Consider the following 20,738-nt stretch of genomic DNA (forward strand, 5'->3'; position numbering starts at 1 on the left):
TGAGTTCCCCCTCCTGTGAGTGTCACGGCGTCTGAAATAAAATCAGGCATGTGTTGTCCGTAGATTATGACGTTCACGTTCATGGATTACTCTAGAACTATGAACGTGAAATCATTTGGGTTGGGGGAGAAAGGTGGATAGGGGGAAGAGGAGGGAGGGGGTGATAAGGAGAGGAGGATAGTGAGGGCGAGGAAAGGAGAGACGGGTGGAGAAGAGTGCGGGAGGAAGGTGGAGAGGTGGGACAATCGGGGGAGATAGGGACAGAGGGGTGGAGAGAGGGGGGATAGGGGAAAAGAGATGAGGGAGAGGGAGATTGGAAGAGAGGGAAGAGAGACCCGGGAGAAGCCGGTTTACATCTGGTGTGTGTGTGTGTTATACACTTATGTGTATATAGACACACATCCACACACCTGATGCCTCTGTTCACCTAACAGTCATTAATAAAATCACCAATGTTTAGGAATAATATGTTCATCTCCCAATGTTCTGAACTAGTTATGATAATACTAATTTAGGAATCATGGAATATTCACACAGAGAGGTGTATACTGCTTCTCGGTGTATGTGTATACCGCTTGTTGGTGTACACATACACCGAGTTTGCTTTAATCTTGAACTATGTTGATGACTGTTAGTATACCTGCTGGTTGATGAGCAAGATAATGTCACGCAGCCATGCAGTTGTTAAGATTTAAGCCCAACAAGAAACTATTTATGGAGGCTTTTAACCTCCATAGGCTAAATGTTCTCTATTAACAGTCTTGGGCCTCTTGAAATAGAACAGTCTTGCCCCAGCTGAAAAAGAACAGTCTTGCCCCAGCTGAAAAAGAACAGTCTTGCCCCAGCTGAAAAAGAACAGTCTTGCCCCAGCTGAAAAAGAACAGTCTTGCCCCACCTGAAATAGAACAGTCTTGGGCCTCTTGAAATAGAACAGTCTTGCCCCACCTGAAATAGAACAGTCTTGCCCCACCTGAAATAGAACAGTCTTGGGCCTCTTGAAAGGAAACCTGTAACACAATTCTTCACTAAGGATGGCAATAGAGAAACTCCAGCTTACAAACCATATGTACATTTATTTCACAGTCTCACTAAACATTGTCACAGATTGTTACAGTCTATCCTGAGGAGAGAAGAGACAAACGGTCGAGCTGCGACTTTATACAACACTCGACACAATCATTACTGAACGTCAAAGATAAAACTGTTCAGTTTTGTTCTATTTACTGCTAAAAAAAAATTGCGTCCGTTCTTTCCCCTATTTGATTATGTGAATATAAACTAATTCTCTGGCCTAGCAAGAGCGGTGAGCGCCATCTATTGGAGCAGGAAGGAAGTGTCTGATAGGTTATCAATGCCAGGATGTGATTGGAAAAATATATATATATACACAGAGTCTTCAGCAAAGCATAGAAGAATAGGTTGATATTCTTCAGAAATTCACTTTATTTTAGTAAAGCATCACAACTTTAAAATTATACTTTGTATGTGCTTGTAAGAAAAAAAAAAATGGGTATTTGCTGTAAATACAATCCGTAAAGACACGCCATTTATAATAAATAATACGATCACGTATTTGAGGCTGCAGTAACTTTTAAAGTATTGGAACCCCAAGATGAAGACATTGATCCCTTTGCGAGCGCGTCAGTCTTCACAAAAGCGGAGACAACCGCAGCAACAGAGTGAAAACGTCATTAATACTTGTATCACATATCAATTACATCTGAAATATTTTATGGAAAACTCAAATAATAAAAATTTGATTAGGATTTTTTTGTTTAATATAATTTGAATAATATATATATATATATATATTTATACGTACATGTATGTATTTAGGATAAGTATTCAGTGCCTACTTTGGTGACGCCAAATTGTATTCAGAACCGACTTTGATGACGTCAATTTGTGCCCGGAACCTACTTTGGTGACGCCAGTTTGTGTTTAGAGCCTATTTTCGTGATCCCAAATTGTGTTCAGAGCCTACTTTGGTGATCCCAAATTGTGTTCAGAGCCTACTTTGGTGATCCCAAATTGTGTTCAGAACCTACTTTGGTGATCCCAAATTGTGTTCAGAACCTACTTTGGTGATCCCAAATTGTGTTCAGAACCTACTTTGATGATCCCAAATTGTGTTCAGAACCTACTTTGGTGATCCCAAATTGTGTTCAGAGCCTATTTTCGTGATCCCAAATTGTGTTCAGAGCCTATTTTCGTGATCCCAAATTGTGTTCAGAACCTACTTTGGTGATCCCAAATTGTGTTCAGAGCCTATTTTCGCGATCCCAAATTGTGTTCAGAGCCTACTGTCGTGATCCCAAATTGTGTTCAGAACCTATTTTCGTGGCACCAACATATTGCCAGATATTTCTTATTATTTGATGAGATTTCTTTTCAGAAATGGGATGAATGAATGACAGGACTTAGGCAACACAATATAATTTCCTAGTCTGAATTAAAATGATATAAAGTAATATTCAAATGAAAAGAACACTGGCTAATGGTTGGTTATAGCACACACGCACTCATACATGATGGAGTGCCTTCACAAGCACTCATACATGATGGAGTGCCTTCACAAGCACTCATACATGATGGAGTGCCTCCACAAGCACTCATACATGATGGAGTGCCTCCACAAGCACTCCTACACGGTTGAGTGCCTCCACAAGCCCTCCTACACGGTTGAGTGCCTCCACAAGCACTCATACACGGCTGAGTGCCTCCACAAGCACTCCTACACGGTTGAGTGCCTCCACAAGCACTCCTACACGGTTGAGTGCCTCCACAAGCCCTCCTACACGGTTGAGTGCCTCCACAAGCACTCATACACGGCTGAGTGCCTCCACAAGCACTCCTACACGGTTGAGTGCCTCCACAAGCACTCATACACGGCTGAGTGCCTCCACAAGCCCTCCTACACGGCTGAGGGCCTCCACGAGCACCCACACAGGTTTTAAACACATTAAGCCTGTCAAGTATTCTTTCAAATGAATAATAATTTTAATAGAAGAATGGTCTAGTGACAATGAAATCCCCATTGGTCCACGACACCACCTTCATATCTCTTTCCAGGCTGTGTATTAACCTCTAGGAACATTATCTCCATAATCCTTCCCCATCAACCCGCCCCTCGTGATAAATCCCACCCCCCTTCCCATTAAATCCTCTCCTGTTAAATCCCCCCCCCCTCCCCCATTAGTTCTCTATCATTACCTCATACTATCAAAATAATCTATTCCTGGCACCGGGAAGGGAATCACAATGTTTTGCTTTCTTCTGTTTAATATTCCGGGGTGGTGTAGAGGCGCTGAGGGCGGCGTAGGCAGCCTCGGGAGGTCCTCCGGCACGCCCAGCATCTCACGGTCTTCTAACGCGCTAATTATTTTTTGTGCGTTTTTTCCGGGTTTTAGTGTTCACCGTCGTGCGGGGTTGGGGATGGCGTTCTCGCAGCCTGGGACGTTCTCCGGCCAGTCGCAGACGTTCTGAGCGGAGTTGAAGACGAGGTTGACGGGGCAGGGCATGTGGTGCTTCCTCTCCCCTTCACACATGAAGTATCGGGTACAGTCGGCCTTGTCCTCGTGGTAGCTGATGTGGCCGTCCGCCTCGTCGCAGGTTATCACCGTGGCTGTGAGAGGCAGAGATGGGTGTCAGGGTGACAGACTCGGACAGGAGGGTGTGAGGGTGACAGGCTCGGACAGGAAGGTGTGAGGGTGACAGGCTCGGACAGGAGGGTGTGAGGGTGACAGGCTCGGACAGGAGGGTGTGAGGGTGAGAGGCTCGGACAGGAGGGTGTGAGGGTGACAGGCTCGGACAGGAGGGTGTGAGGGTGACAGGCTCGGACAGGAAGGTGTGAGGGTGACAGGCTCGGACAGGAAGGTGTGAGGGTGACAGGCTCGGACAGGAGGGTGTGAGGGTGAGAGGCTCGGACAGTGGGTCAGCAAGAGGTAGAATGCGCCACTGGTAGATGAGCACAGTGGGTGAGGGACAGTGGTGGAAGTGTGAGTTAAGGAAAATAGAGACTGAAGACTTGAGTGAGACCCAGGACCTATGTACCGAGGATGAGTATCCAGGCGAAAACCATCAAGCCGTGTAACACATCAAGAAACATAGCCAGGAATCTTCAGACATTCACCGCAACTACTGACGAAACCTGTACATCTTTCCTCAAACATGGCGGCTTTGCTTACATTCATTAAACAGTTTATGAGCTCCGAAGTTCTACGAGCATGTAATGTTTCGAAGCCTATTAACTGTCAAATAAATGTACACCAAACCGGCATTATTGTTAAAAGATATACATGTTTCGTAAGAGAATGCGTAAATGTTTGTTGAATCGTGGTCTTAATATGAGACAATCAAATCAGCAGCTATAAGCAGGTATTGAGAAAGTTCCCAGCAATGAATCGGCAACACATAACATAACTTTAACAGTAACTGTTCATCTATATGACTCAAACACAGGTGTTGGCACTTACGGTCACGCTTGGCACTGGTGCCGTCGAGAGTGCCAGTGTTCTCGTAGGGTCCCTCGTAGGTGAGGGCGACGGTGTAGTTGGAGAGAGCCTGGGTGAGGGTGCTGAGGAGCGGGTACTTGCCGGCGCCACAGTTCCCCCTGAAGTCGTCCATGTCCACACTCCACACCATCACTCCCCCGAGCCCCTCCGTCTTCAGCCAGTCACCCTGACGGAGGCACACAACACACTTAGTATACACTCACAACCTTATGCACAGTCCCTAAATATAACTAGACTGATAATGATCAGAAAATAAGAGATATGAGAGTGATTTGAACACAATCTTCCAGGTAATATGATACATACAATCGCTGGATTGTTTCAAGCTATATGAATGAGTTTGGGTGGATCTAAATATGAGCTGCTTAGTATGGGAGAATATTGAATTGAACTATCAGGGGGGGGGGGAAAGCGCCAAGCCATTACGACTATATAGCACTTGGAAGGGGTCAGGATTAGGATTTGGGATGGGCCGGGGGAAAGGAATGGGGCCCAACCACTTGGACGGTCGGGGTATGGGAGAATAGAATTTCTATATTTTCATGAATTATGTTGTTATGACGTTGTTAAAGACTGACCTTGACAGCCAGGGACCTCTCGTCGTCGAAGCCAAGCCATTGGTCGCCCCGGTAAGCGAAGGGCACCTGCTGCTCGTTGTCCCAGACCAACGTTGTGTTCTCCTCGAACAGGAACTCACACACCTGGGGAAAGTACCACGTTGAATTGGTTAGTATCACACCCACACCCACACACACACACACACACACACACACACACACACACCCACACACACACAGACTCATACACCAACCTACACCCATATACACCCTCCCACCCTCCTTGAAACACAACCAGTCTCGAACCTCGTAGTAGGCCATGAAGCCTTCTTCTTGGGTGTAGCGGGCTTCGTGGCCGCCCCCGACGACCTCTGACCCGATGTCGAACTTGGTCATGTTCTGGAGGGTGAAGGAACGGCCGTAGGTGGGCATCCCGACCATGATCTTCTGCGCCGGTGCCCCCTGCTTCTTCCACTCTCTCACGCTGTAGTCCTGTATAAACACAAGGGTGGTCCTGTCAACACAAGGGTGGTCCTGTACAATGATGGTCACCTTTAACATGTGAGCCTGTGAGTTTACCTTCGTATCCCCTCCCCTCCTACCCCCTCACCCCCCCCCCCTGCACACATACGTACAAAATTTGCACATTGGTTCAAGGAAAAAGTTCCACGTGTTGTATCAGTGTCTTTCAAAACTGCATTAAAAATTGCAACGACCTAACTTACCTTCTCCTAAACATGTCATAAGAAATGCAAAGTCTAAAACATGATATCTTAAGCCAAACACGTAGAATATATGCAATATGCTAGGTCGTAGGAGAGACTGAGTTGGGTACAAACGGTTCAAGTTTTGTACATGTTTCCATAGTAGTTATTTGCACTATAATTGTTCAAGGACACATTATACACACCAAAAAAAATCTCTTAGAAAAAGTTCGACTTGGAACAACAGTGTAAGCAAGAAATAAATACCAATCAACAAAAAAACAAAATAACCAAAAGACCCATCATTGGATAAGGTCACATTTTAGGACCTGGGTAAATACTGGTTCAGAAACATGTTGGTTGATCTATGGAACAAACTACCTGGCAACATAACTAACATGCTCTTTACTCTACAGATTTAAGCGTAGGGTTAGAAATATTTCCACAGCTCCGCTCAAACTCATACACATGATGACCAGACCACACACTAGAAGGTGAAGGGACGACGACGTTTCGGTCCGTCCTGGACCCTTCTCAAGTCGATTGTCGACCATCGCCTCCTTACATATGAGTTTGAATACTAATAGAACCCACCTCGTATAAGCCAATACAGGCCTTCAGCTTCCTGATTCTTAGGTTATCACAACTAAGGCAACACCGAGTACTTACGACAGTGAGTTTCTTCTGGTAGGAGGAGGCTGTCTCCAGGGGCAGGAGCGGGGCGTTGTGTCCCACAACGTTCTCCCACTGACCGTGGAAGTCGTACGACATGATGTTGATGAAGTCAAGGAACTTGCTGATCTCCGGCACGTCGTATCTGCAACATGCAGTTGCCAGTTATTACCAAGTTACTCGCTGTTTTATAGTTACTTCTTAGTTACTGGTTGGCTTCTGCTTGCTAGTTACTCACTAATAGTTAATAGTTGCTTAGTAGTTAATAGTTGCTTAGTAGTTACCAGTTACTAGTAGTTACTGGCTATGTAACTGTTGCCAGCTATTCATTAGTAGCTACCAGTTATTAGTAGTTACTAGTTACTCTTGTTATCAGTAATAGCTCGTTCACCACACACTGACATGCTAATTGCTATCTTTCCTTGCATTATATATCCGTCGTACACACACACACACACACACGCACACACGCGCACACACACACACACACACACACACACACACACACACACACACACACACACACACACACACACACACACACACACACACACACACACACACACATTGCCGGTGGGTGTACATTATCTCGGTGGGGGGCCTGGTAGTCTGGTGGATAGCGCGCAGGACTCGTAATTCTGTGGCGCGGGTTCGATTCCCCCCAGTCAGACACAAATGGGCAAAGTTTCTTTCACCCTGAATGCCCCTGTTACCTAGCAGTTAATAGGTACCTGGGAGTTAGTCAGCTGTCACGGGCTGCTTCCTGGGGTGTGTGTGTGGTGTAGAAAAAAAAGTAGTTAGTAAACAGTTGATTGACAGTTGAGAGGCGGGCCGAAAGAGCAGAGCTCAACCCCCGCAAACACAACTAGGTGAATACACACACACACACACACACACACACACACACACACACACACCGTTGACAGTTAAGAGGCGGGACCGAAAAGCCGAAGCTCAACCCCCACAAGCACAACTAGTTGAGTACACAGTATCAAATGATTCCGTTGATTTACTCACTATTTCCTCAGCTCTACTCTGCTTTGTTCATTGAATACAGCACAGCTGAAGTCTAATTATGTTCATCAGTGTATCTATACATCTGTGATTCGTTCCTGAGTGATACAGGTACGCAGTTCCGAATCAGAAGTGGGAAAACACAAGTTACATAGTACACGAGACGGGTCACTAACGGGGGCTTAAAAGTTACCTAACCTGATCTATCCTAACCCAGCTCAAACTCAATCTAATATAACCCAACCGAGTCTTGCAGCTCATAGTCTAGGCTAATACATTCTAGCCTAACAGTATATATGGTTTGGACAATCAGAAAGCCTGGGTAAATACTGGTTCAGAAACATGGTCCCTTTAACCAAAAGGCACACGAGACTATTCTTCCAACTTAGATGTAACCTATAACCATTCTGTATAATCTGTAATACGCAGGTAAACTTTTTCTAAACAACTTGAAATTTGCATCTACCTTCATTAACTTGTAACTTCCAATTACCCTTTCTAAGACACTTGCAACTAATAGCTACCATTTCTAACAAACTTCTAACATGTAGCTATCGTTACTAACTTGTATCCCACAGCTATAATGTTTGGCCAACTCCCGTCACACGACCCACTCCCACCTCGGAAATATCTCGGCAAGTCTTGGAAGATTTTTACAACCACTTGTTTCTGTCCTCAACATAAAATCCTTAACAATCTAACAAAAAATTTAAGCCAATTTTAGCTATTCAACATCACTCACGATTATCTCTTCCAAGTGCTACATAGTCGTACTGGCTTACCGCTACCTCCTGTTAATTATCCTAATTACTTCATTGTAGTTTAGCTAGATCTTCGAAGATCTGCATGGGTTAAGCCAGATCTTCGCGCACAAAAGAGTCGTAAAGTGCAGGCGATGAGTCACAATAACGTGGCTGAAGTAATTTGACCAGATCACACACTAGAAGGTGAAGGGACGACGACGTTTCGGTCCGTCCTGGACCATTCTCAAGTCGATTGTGACCGCACAAAGTGTACAATCGAGTTGAGAATGGTCCAGGACGGACCGAAACGTCGTCGACCCTTCACCTTCTAGTGTGTGGTCTGGTCAAAGTCGTAGAGTGGTATCCATTAGACGCCTACACTTATTCTCTCCAGATGGAAAGTTAGCAGCATCTACTCCTGTATAGAGGAGGGTCCACGTACCCAGCAGCGAGTGCCTCAAAGGACGCAGGGACGGCGGCGGAGAGCAGCAGCCGGGCGTTGCCTGTTGATTTGGCTTCTCCTTCGAAGGCCAGGCGGAGTTCCTTCAGGAAGTTGACGTAGTTCGCCTTGTCGTCGGGGCCTCGAGGGTACTGGTGGCAGAGGTGGAGGTCGTGTTATTCTTTGGCGGAGGCAAATGTCTAGTGTTTACTGTGTGACTGAGCAGGAGTAGAGAGGAGAGTGCGGGATGGTTTCACCGTGTTTGAGTAGAAAATGAGGGAGAGGAGGGAGGCATATCAGGGGGGAAAGCGCCAAGCCATTGCGACTATATAGAACTTGGAAGATGTCAGAATAAGGATTGGGGGATGGGACGGGGGGAAGGAATGGTGCCCAACCACTTGAACGGTTGGGGATTGAACGCCGACCTGCATGAAGCGAGACCGTCGCTCTACCGTCCAGTCCAAGTGGTGAGCCAAAGTGAATTATATTTTGGCAGGAAAAGGTAAGGGCAATTATCAAGAGAAGATGCTGTGCCATTTTGAGTATATAGAACTATATAAAGGCTGTGAGGAGAGGATAGCAGCGAGGATAAGGACGGAGTGAAGGAACGGTGCTCCACCATTTAGAAAATCGAACGCTAACTTGCAAGAAGTGAGGAGGTCTTTCTACCGACCAATCCAGGGATAGGAAAGAGTCGTAATAATAATAGAGATGTAAACTATTGAGTGTGAAGGTTGACACAAGGAGAGGGTAACAAGGGGCGTCAGGACCCAGCCTCACCTCCCAGTCGATGTCAAGGCCGTCAAACTCGTGCAGACGGAGGAACTCGAGAGCGTCGTAGACGAAACCGTTCATCCTGAACTGGTTGGACACCAGGTCCCTGAAGGGTTTGGACCCAAACGCCCACCCGCCAAGGGCCAGCATCACCTGCGAGGAGAACACGGGCGTCAAGGAAGGCTTCCAGTGTAATGTTGGTTCTCAAGAAACTCCTTTATCATAATCTACTTCTTGACCTCCAGATCTTATACTTTGTCATAAATGTGACAGAATTATTGATCTACACAAATCTTCCTTTATACTTAACATCATGACCTAACACTTGATCCTATGCATGACCTCATACTTGACCCCATACATGATTTCACACTTGACCCCATACATGACCTCACACTTGACCCCATACATGACCTCACACTTGACCCCATACATGATCTCACACTTGACCCACATACATGACCTAACACTTGACCCCATACATGACCTCACACTTGACCCCATACATGACCTCACACTTGACCCCATACATGACCTAACACTTGACCCACATACATGACCTAACACTTGACCCCATACATGACCTCACACTTGACCCCATACATGACCTCACACTTGACCCACATACATGACCTAACACTTGACCCCATACATGACCTCACACTTGACCCCATACATAACTTCACACTCGACCCCATACATAACCTCACACTTGACCCCCAAACATGACCTCCCACTCGACCACTTATCCTCATGAGAACACTGAACCCAATCTTTATCTTCAAGATCTTACACTTCACTAATCTTCCTACTTCGTGTATACCTTAAGGGCGGGATTCTTCTCCTTGAGTTTGATCAGCCTGGTGTATGTTCCCTCCTTGAAGCCGTCGCCGAGGTCTGTGGGATCCCCAGGAGCCAGGCGGTAGTCCTCCATCCCAGCGAAGGCGTAGATGACGTGAGTACACAGGAATGGATCAATGTTCTCAGGTTCGAATCTTCCCGCGCCAGGCCGCTTCACTGCCCAGGACGTGTAGTAGCAGAGGACTTTGGGGGCGTCTCCTGTGGGTCGACGCGGAGGGCGGTTAGTGTGTGTGTGTGTGTGGAGCGAAGTATCTTATAATACATAGAGGACAAACACGGACACGTGAATATCAGCAACAGCTAAAAGATTACGATTAACCATTAAAAAAAAAGAGGACTGGATCGAAAATGATTCTAAACATCAGACCTGATATAGAAACGGTTCTAAACATCAGGGCCGATATAGAAACGATTCTAAACATCAGGGCCGATATAGAAAACTATTCTAAACATCAGGGCCGAGATAGAAAACTTCCAAAACATCAGGATAACTAATGTAAAACTGTCATGACCATATATCAGCCGGAACGGAACCCCTCGGAACACAAAACAACCTCAAGACCAACTCACTTGGGGTGGAGGGAATGATGTCGATCCTGGGAGAGGCCTCGATGGTCTGCCTGGCCAGGGTGTTCTTGATGAGCGCCATAGGGTCGATGGCGATGGGGGGCGGCAGCGTGGTCCTGGTGGCTATGGAGACGCGGGTCACCGCCGCCCAGTCCACGTCCCGGCCGCCGCGCGGGACACCCATCATCTCCTCTCTGTCGACGCCACACACACACACACGTCAGCTTGTGTACTTAAACTCCAACACATGTTTTATCTCCTGCAGGTCTTTATGATTTGATTTATTTCATGGGAATTGGTGTTACATTTGGGAATGGGTGGTAGAGAGGAAATAAGGTAGAGGGTGTTAGAATGGTGGAGAGTGTGGGTGTTAGAATGGTTGAGGGTGTTAGAATGGTAGAGGGTGTTAGAATGGTAGAGGGTGTTAGAATGGTAGAGGGTGCTAGAATGGTAGAGTGTGGGTGTTAGAATGGTAGTGGGTGCTAGAATGGTAGAGAGTGTGGGTGTTAGAATGGTAGAGGGTGTTAGAATGGTAGAGAGTGTGGGTGTTAGAATGGTAGAGGGTGTTAGAATGGTAGTGGGTGCTAGAATGGTAGTCGGTGTTAGAATGGTAGAGGGTGCTAGAATGGTAGTCAGTGTTAGAATGGTAGAGGGTGTGGGTGTTAGAAAAAGATAAATTATTAGAAAGAGTGGGAGTTGGAACAGAGACAACAAAGTGGAAGAAGGACTCATTTTAAAATGGAATACCAATAATAATAAGTAGTAGAAAGAGAAGATTTTTAGATAGGAAGATTAGAAATACGTTTGGTTTCGAGGAAACCAAACTGGAGGAATGAAATGGATGGTGTGAGGGACGACATGTTAGAGGGACGTCAGCGACCATCATAGTGGTAAGACACTTACGCTTCCAGTAACCATTCACATATATACTCTAGTATTATTGTCATTCCTGAGCCCCTCAACTCACATGAGGGGGAACATTTGACCTCCCTCATAAACACCTACCTCATGATACCCATAAGGGGGTACTTGACCCCCTCCCCACATATGGATCCGGTGAAGTCATCCATGTCAATGGTCCAGACCATGGCGCCCCCGAAGCCGTTCTTCTTAATCCACTGCATCTTATTCCGGATGGCCCGCTCGTCGTCGAAGCCCACCCAGAGGTTGTCCTTCACCATGTACGGCACCTGCATCTCCTCGTGCCACACGTACTCCCCTCCGGTCTGCAGGTGCTCGCACACCTGTGCAAGGATACGAAGGAACGTTATTATTCAACTGCACATGTCTCCGGTGCGGCCCCTTCTGCTCTACTGAATCCCAGCCCGGAGACCTCGCACCAGGAACTGGTGAGAGCCACACGACTAACAACACTGCAAACCTGACATGACTGGGCTGATCTCATCGAGACCTTTAAAATATTGAATATGTTGGAGGATATAAAACCAAAAGTGACCACGGTTTTAAATGGTCAAAAGTAACACATACAAGGGGCAACAGCTTCAAGCTCAACAAGCCACAATGCAGGACAGAATACTGATGATCCATTGCCACTCACACGCTTATAATCCCATAAAACGGCCTACCCGCAAAGGCCATAAATTACTTCAGTTCAAAATGAAATTGGAAAAAATCCTTGGCAACTATGGGAACATTTGACAAGCCGTCGGCTCCCAGTCTCGACGAGGCCACTAGATATATCGTGACCCTCAGGTAAATAACACAAGGGGCAAGGAAGGGGGGGGGCATTAAAAGCGTTCATCGGAGAGAGAATAATGGGGGAAGGGGAGGAAGGGGAAAGGAAAATAATGGGGAGGTAGATGGGTAGGGAGTGGGTAAGGGGGGGTGTGATAACGGAGGAAATAATGGTGGTCTGTTCACCTGGTCGTGTCAGTACCAGAATGGAGTTAATCACTGTTATTGTCATTTTCAGCAGCAATGTTTACACCACTTGAGTGTAAACATGGACCCCCTCTGTCACTACAACAAACATTTCTATTATTAGAACTGTAATATTTATTACTTTTATTATAATTAGATTATATTAATTCGCTTGAGAAAATCATTGGAGCAGGAAGGACATCGAACCAGCGTCCCGGGTAACACCAGTACCCGTAAGACACGACATGTTCTGTCGTGAGTAGCCATGTAGTCACCAACTAGATGAGTACATGCTAAAGGTTATTAAACCTGGGACGGAGTCCACTAGGAAGTCTGGACTTCCTAGTGGACTCCGCAGGGTATCTGGTCGTGGCCTAGCGGGTATGGCGCGCGTCTGGTCTTACCCAGGATGATGGTTCGATCCCCTTCCTGCCCCACTGATTTTCTCATGGATATATCATGGCGATTTCCTTCTGTATTCTTTTAAGCATTTATAATTATTTTTGTTAATACTTACTGATAATATTGTGTAGCCTGTTCTCGCGTCATGTCAGTAGTACAAAATAACATTTAAGATACAGTATCAGCCAAGTTTTGTACTTGGGTTTGAAGCCTGAAACTGTACTTTTTTTTTCCTATATACAGCATATACACTAAGAGCTACACCTCGCTTCTCAGTGTATGTTGTTGTTGTTGTTTTAGATTCAGCTACTTAGAACAAAAGTTTCAAAGTAGCACCGCCTATGGTGAGCCCGTAGTGGTCTTACCTGGCACAGGAGCGGGGTTGTAACTGTCAGTGTATGTATACTGAGACTTTATATATGCTTTAAGCCTGACACCAACCCCCCTCCCCCCTCCCAGACCCAGGACCCCAGGCTCCCCCCCCAGACCCAGGACCCCAGGCTCCCCCCCCTCCCCAGACCCAGGACCCCAGGCTCCCCCCCTACCCCAGACCCAGGACCCCAGGCTCCCCCCTACCCCAGACCCAGGACCCCCATGCTTCCCCCCCCCCCCACATTACCACCTCTACCCATCCACTCACCTCATAGTAAGCCATAAAGCCGCCCTCGTTGGTGTACTTGCCGGCCTCGCCGCCACCGCTTGCCGGGGAGTTGACGGCGTTGCGGGCGGGGTCAGAGAGCGTGAAGGTCCGCCCGTAGGTGGGCATCCCGATGATCAACTTCTCCTTGGGCGCTCCTAGCTTGACCCACCTGTGGCACACAGAGACACGAGGTGAACTGGGGTGTGGGGGTGAACAGGGCTGTGGGGGGTGAACTGGGGGTGTGGGGGGTGAACTGGGGGTGTGGGGGTGAACAGGGCTGTGGGGGTGAACTGGGGGTGTGGGGGGTGAACTGGGCTGTGCTAAAGTACTGGTACAACAGCTATGGGTATGAATACAGTGGCAAAAGTCATCATACAACAGCTCTCTGTACTGTATATCAAACACCACAAACATACAGAAGTGACTCGGTGTATTGCTAAATAATTACACAGGACGTAACACTTGCATTATACATTATACATTATGCTTATAATTAGTAATTATAAGGAGGAATTGCTAAGTCAGTATATCGCACAAGGAGCTGGGATATGTGGACAAGGAGCTGGGATATGTGGGCAAGGAGCTGGGATATGTGGGCAAGGAGCTGGGATATGAGGACAAGGAGCTGGGATATGTGGGCAAGGAGCTGGGATATGTGGGCAAGGAGCTGGGATATGTGGGCAAGGAGCTGGGATATGTGGGCAAGGAGCTGGGATATGAGGACAAGGAGCTGGGATATGTGGGCAAGGAGCTGGGATATGAAGACAAGGAACTGGGATATGAGGACAAGAAGCTGGGATATGAGGACAAGAAGCTGGGATATGAAGACAAGGAGCCGAGATATGAGGACAAGAAGCTGGGATATGAGAAAAAGGAGCTGGGATATGAGGATAAGGAGCTGGGATATAAAGACAAGGAGCTGGGATATGAAGACAAGGAGCTGGGATATGAGGAAAAGGAGCTGGGATATAAAGACAAGGAGCTGGGATATGAAGACAAGGAGCTGGGATATGAGGACAAGAAGCCGGGATATGTGGACAAGGAGCTGGGATATGAGAAAAAGTAGCTGGGATATAAAGACAAGGAGCTGGGATATGTGGGCAAGAAGCTGGGATACGAGGACAAGGCGCCGGGATATGAGGACAAAAAGTTGGGATATGAGGACAAGAAGCCGGGATATGTGGACAAGAAGCTGGGATACGAGGACAATGAGCTGGGATATGAGGACAACGAGCTGGGATATGAGGAAAAGTAGCTGGGATATGAGGACAAGAAACCGAGATATGAGGACAAGGACCTGGGATATGAGGAAAGAGTAACGAAGCAGAACCCAACTAATAGACCATTGGCGATTGACCGATGACCTCACGTATAGTAAGGCCATCGCTGTATCGACCAATAAGGAAAACAAATGGTGATCTAACAGTGAAGGAGGTACTGACAGGTTGGAGGCGTGGTCGACGGAGAGCTGCTTCCTCCACTCGGAGTCGTCGGACGGGGCGTAGAGCGGGGCGTTGTGGCCCACGGTGTTCTCCCACTTGCCGTGGAAGTCGTAGGCCATCACGTTGATGAAGTCCAGGTACCTGTTGGTGGGCGGAGGTGATGAGGAGACTTGTAGGGGGGGGGGGGCGAGGGAGGTGGGAGGAGACTGTAATGTCATATTAGGAAGAGCTGCAGGTGGGTGGGGGATGGTTGGAAACAGCTCTAGATGGGTAGGAAAGGCTAGAAACAGCTCTAAATGGTCAGGGAAGGCTGGAAACAGCTCTAAATGGGCAGGGAAGGCTGGAAACAGCTCTAAATGGGCAGGGAAAGCTGGAAACAGCTCTAAATGGGCAGGGAAGGCTAGAAACAGCTCTAAATGGGCAGGGAAAGCTGGAAACAGCTCTAAATGGGCAGGGAAAGCTGGAAACAGCTCTAAATGGGCAGGGAAGGCTAGAAACAGCTCTAAATGGGCAGGGAAGGCTGGAAACAGCTCTAAATGGGCAGGGAAGGCTAGAAACAGCTCTAAATGGGCAGGGAAAGCTGGAAACAGCTCTAAATGGGCAGGGAAGGCTAGAAACAGCTCTAAATGGGCAGGGAAGGCTAGAAACAGCTCTAAATGGGCAGGGAAAGCTGGAAACAGCTCTAAATGGGCAGGGAAGGCTGGAAACAGCTCTAGATGGGTAGGAAAGGCTAGAAACAGCTCTAAATGGGCAGGGAAGGCTAGAAACAGCTCTAAATAGGCAGGGAAAGCTGGAAACAGCTCTAAATGGGCAGGGAAGGCTGGAAACAGCTCTAAATGGGCAGGGAAGGCTGGAAACAGCTCTAAATGGGCAAGAAAGTACTTTGGAAAGAGCTATTGCTGGTGCTGGAAAGGCTGGAAAGAGGTGGACTGTAGAATATCAAGAAGAGAATACAGGTGTAAGTCTCTGAGCTCAGGTGCTCATCTAAACAAAATGTACATCCTTAGAAAACGTGAGATGTCTTGGAATTAGCTTTGACTTGAGAGTGTCTGCAGCGTCTTGAAGGACGGAAGGAAAACGAAAGGGTTGGATATATCACTATAAAAAAATAACTATGCTTTGAGATGACCTCTGACCTGGTGGGAAGGTCGAAGGGACGACCTAACTGCCTACCTGGAGACGACGGGTACGTCGTAGCCACCGCGGATGTTGTCAGGGCCGACGGGTACTGCAGCAGTCAGCAGGAGACGCGGCTGGCCCGTCTCCTTGCCCTCTGCTTCAAACGCCTCGAAGAGTTCTGTTGGAGAGACCACGTGTTAGTGTTGACATGCATCAGCTGTTGTTGTTTATGTTTGGGTTTGAATGGATTAGGGGTCTAATGACATGAGAAAAGTTTCACTTATCTGTGTCATCGCTACTTTTTTCAGGAAGCCTAACCTCACCCATCCTATCCTACCCTATCCCACCTTATCCTATCTTACCATATCCTATTCTATGCTACCCTATCCTAACCAAAATAAGATCATTTTTTGTTTTGTTATATATATATATATATATATATATATATATATATATATATATATATATATATATATATATACATATATATATACATATATATATATATATATATATATATATATATATATATATATATATATATATATATATATATATATATAGATGGCCATTAAGCAGACGTTAACACCAGGGGACGCTGGTAGAGACACTAATCTCAAATCCGTTGCATTAGACGCAGTCATGATACATTTAACGCAAACGGAAGTGACGTTGTCGAGAGGTCAACCAATCAACACTTTACTGGGATGCTTCGTCATCACCCAACCAAGCACGGAAATGACGTCACCGAGAGATGAACCAATCAACATCTTGCCAAGATGCTACGTCATCGCCCTCAGGCGGTATTGGGACGCATATCATTTAAATATATTGAATTTTTCTTTAGTCTAATGGGGCGACTGTCCTTGTGGTACAGTTATAAGTAATTTCTTAATGTCACTCCAGCTTAAGATGCCGCCTGACTAACACCGGAAGCGGCACGACACCGGGGCGTTCAGAGTCCTCTGAACGACACGTCGTTCAGGGTCCTCTCGACGACACGTCGTTCAGAGTCCTCTCGACGACACGTCGTTCAGAGTCCTCTCGACGACACGTCGTTCAGAGTCCTCTCGACGACACGTCGTTCAGAGTCCTCTCGACGACACGTCGTTCAGAGTCCTCTCGACGACACGTCGTTCAAAGTCCTCTCGACGACACGTCGTTCAAAGTCCTCTCGACGACACGTCGTTCAAAGTCCTCTCGACGACACGTAGTTCATAGTCCTCTGAACGACAGTTTTATAAAGGCACGTTAGTTTTATAATGAACAATAGTTTGTGCTGTATAATAATGGTTTATTATTAAATGAACTCTTTGTTGTTGTGGGGTTAGGTGAGGTTGTCAAATGTGTTTAGACTGGCTAGGCGGCGGTCCTTCCATCCATCCTCCTGTCCCAGCTCCTATTCTGTCCTGGTGCCCCTTCCAGATGTTATATATATATATGCAGGCGATGAGTCACAATAACGTGGCTGAAGTATGTTGACCAGACCACACACTAGAAATTGAAGGGACGACGACGTTTCGGTCCGTCCTGGACCATTCTCAAGTCGATTCTCACAATCGACTTGAGAATGGTCCAGGACGGACCGAAACGTCGTCGTCCCTTCAATTTCTAGTGTGTGGTCTGGTCAACTTATATATATATATTGGTTTATTACTTTTAGCTCGTTATTTCTGTGAGATTTTTTTCATTCCCTGACAATTTCCTCTCCCACGAGGCGACTTTGTGGAAAGTTATAAAAGGAAAATTTATTAAATTCAAAATACAGCTGATTAATGGGAGGTGCGGCAGGCGTTGCTCTGGTTACAGGAAGGCTGTCTTCCATGGGTACAGTTCACCCTCGCTGTCTCAATTCCTCTCTCAGCTCACCCTTGAGACTGTATAACTCACCCTTCAAGTCCCACTTCCCTCCCTCCCGCAGCTCACCCTTGACACTGTATAACTCACCCTTCAAGTCACACTTCCCTCTCTCCTGCAACTCACCCTTGAGGAGGAGGACGAAGTTGGCCTTGTCGTCTCGTCCCTTGGGGTACTCCCAGTCGAGGTCCAGACCATCAAACTGGTGCTTCCTCAAGAAGGGGACGGCGCTGTAGATGAAGGTCTGACGTGTGTACCGCGTCGCTGACATGTCCTTGAACTTCTTGGTGCCGAACGACCAGCCACCTGCAGCAGAGTACAAGTGTTACAAGAGCCTCAAGGTTCCTGGAGCAGGGGGATGAAGGGAGAGGTGGAGAGAGAGGGCGGGTATAAGAAGGTGTCTTAGAGGAGGGGTGGTAGGGAGGATGATGGGTGTGGGAGAATACACAGGACAAAAGAAGGTGCCTAGGCAGACGAACAAGAAGTTACATATACAGTTTGCATGCCATGAGAAAATGATTCTTTGGTATGGGGAAGAAAGGAAGGAAATATCAAGGGAAAGCGCCAAGCCATTACGACTATATAGCACTTGGAAGGAGGTCAGGATAAAGGTTGGGGATGGGACGAGGGGAAGGGAATGGTGCCCAACCTCTTGGACGGTCGGGGATTGAACACCGACCTGCATGAAGCGAGACCGTCGCTCTACCGTCCAGCCCAAGTGGGATGAAAGCTTATTAACCGCGGGAGGAGGTTATTCAGGCCACCACAGTTTACTGCTCAACCAACATGTATAATGTAGTCGTGTATACAATACATGCTTCAAGTAAACTCTCGGTGTGAATACACAGAGACGCGGAACACATCTTTTGGTGTAAATACCATACTAAAAGGTCACTCCATTGCCTCAAAATGATTTTCATTGATATATCCCGCCATTGTGATTTCAATGCGACCCGCGGTAAATACCATACATTTTCCCACACTATATATTGCGGGGAGAGAGAGAGAGAGAGAGAGAGAGAGAGAGAGAGAGAGAGAGAGAGAGAGAGAGAGAGAGAGAGAGAGAGAGAGAGAGAGAGAGAGAGAGAGAGAGAGAGAGAGAGAGAGAGAGAGAGAGAGAGAGACAGAGAGAGAGACAGAGAGAGAGAGACAGAGAGAGAGAGAGAGAGAGAGACAGAGAGAGAGAGAGAGAGAGAGACAGAGAGAGAGAGAGAGAGAGAGAGAGAGAGAGAGAGAGAGAGAGAGAGAGAGAGAGAGAGAGAGAGAGAGAGAGAGAGAGAGAGAGACAGAGACAGAGAGAGAGACAGAGAGAGAGAGACAGAGAGAGAGAGAGAGACAGAGAGAGAGAGAGAGACAGAGAGAGAGAGAGAGAGAGAGAGAGAGAGAGAGAGAGAGAGAGAGAGAGAGAGAGAGAGAGAGAGAGAGAGAGAGAGAGAGAGAGAGAGATACAGGCATGCTTAATAAGGTCACAATTGGGTCTCAAGGCAATATAATGTTCCACATACCACACAGTATCTCTCCATTTTATTTGTGAGTCCCCCTCCCCCCCTCCCCCCCCGCACCTCTCCAGGTGAAGAAAGCCGTCACACAACGTTGTACTCACCTATTTGTGCTTACAGGATAGGGCGTTAACTCTTGGACCCCGCCTCTGTAGCCGCCAGCAGTAACAATAAGAGGAAGGACAACAGTAGTAGAAAGGGGGATCCTCGTATATCTGGTTCTCTCTCTCTGTCTCTCTCTCTCTCTCTCTCTCTCTCTCTCTCTCTCTCTCTCTCTCTCTCTCTCTCTCTCTCTCTCTCTCTCTCTCTCTCTCTCAACGTAGGTGCCTTGCAATAGCCCTGAACACTCACCTAGGGCCAGGAGAACCTTGAGCTTGGGGTTCTGCGCCTTGAGCCCGATCACCTGCTCGTAGAAACCTGTCTTGCCATCCTTGGACTCGTCGTTGGACTCAAAGGAAGAGAGACGACCCTTCTTCATCCAGCCGAAGGCGTAGATGATGTGGGAGCAGAGGAAGGGGTCGATGTGCTCGGGCATGAACTTGGCCACTTTGGGTCTGTACTGCGACCAGTTGGTGTAGTAGCACACCATCTGTGGGGGAGAGGAGGGTTGTAGTGGAGGTGGTGCAGTGTACCATCTGTGGGGGAGAGTGGTAGTGGAGGTGGTGCAGTGTACCATCTGTGGGGGAGAGTGGTAGTTGAGGTGGTGAAGTGTACCATCTGTGGGGGAGAGTGGTAGTGGAGGTGGTGCAGTGTACCATCTGTGGGGGGGGGTGGTAGTGGAGGTGGTGCAGTGTACCATCTGTGGCGGGGGGGGGAGGAGAGTGGTGTTTTCGGCAGTAATAGTTGTTGATGGTGATTGGGTGGCGGAGGGGCAGTTGAACAAGGTGTTCTCACCTAGTTGTGCTTGCGGGGGCTGAACTTAGGCTCTTTGGTCCCGCCTCTTAACTGTCAACCGTGTGCGTGTATGTGTGTGGGGGGGGGGATGGATCGACGTGGTGATGGTAATAGTTACGTGTAGATGGTTAAATCACCTGTGAAGAGGCTCCAGGTGTC

At 47.3% G+C, this 20,738-nt stretch overlaps 1 protein-coding gene across 1 annotated transcript in view; it reads right to left on the reverse strand.

The window, feature by feature from the left end:
* Positions 1-1,053: 1,053 nt before the first annotated feature.
* The window catches only part of Cht7 (chitinase 7), a 97,106-nt gene continuing 77,421 nt past the window's right edge, over positions 1,054-20,738 (reverse strand). The window contains exons 5-19 of the mRNA XM_069315336.1: positions 20,037-20,274; positions 18,313-18,492; positions 16,384-16,507; positions 15,211-15,351; positions 13,769-13,937; positions 11,851-12,089; positions 10,849-11,039; positions 10,241-10,476; positions 9,424-9,570; positions 8,647-8,795; positions 6,445-6,592; positions 5,378-5,563; positions 5,093-5,215; positions 4,476-4,680; positions 1,054-3,625 (exon numbers count right to left, since the gene is read on the reverse strand). Of these exons, the coding sequence (XP_069171437.1) occupies positions 3,414-3,625; positions 4,476-4,680; positions 5,093-5,215; positions 5,378-5,563; positions 6,445-6,592; positions 8,647-8,795; positions 9,424-9,570; positions 10,241-10,476; positions 10,849-11,039; positions 11,851-12,089; positions 13,769-13,937; positions 15,211-15,351; positions 16,384-16,507; positions 18,313-18,492; positions 20,037-20,274 (2,688 nt within the window). The 3' untranslated portion in view covers positions 1,054-3,413. The remainder of the gene's footprint in view (positions 3,626-4,475; positions 4,681-5,092; positions 5,216-5,377; positions 5,564-6,444; positions 6,593-8,646; positions 8,796-9,423; positions 9,571-10,240; positions 10,477-10,848; positions 11,040-11,850; positions 12,090-13,768; positions 13,938-15,210; positions 15,352-16,383; positions 16,508-18,312; positions 18,493-20,036; positions 20,275-20,738) is intronic.

The sequence above is a fragment of the Procambarus clarkii genome, chromosome 81 (genome assembly GCF_040958095.1).
Source record: "Procambarus clarkii isolate CNS0578487 chromosome 81, FALCON_Pclarkii_2.0, whole genome shotgun sequence".
In the NCBI taxonomy this organism is placed as follows: Eukaryota; Metazoa; Arthropoda; class Malacostraca; order Decapoda; family Cambaridae; genus Procambarus; species Procambarus clarkii.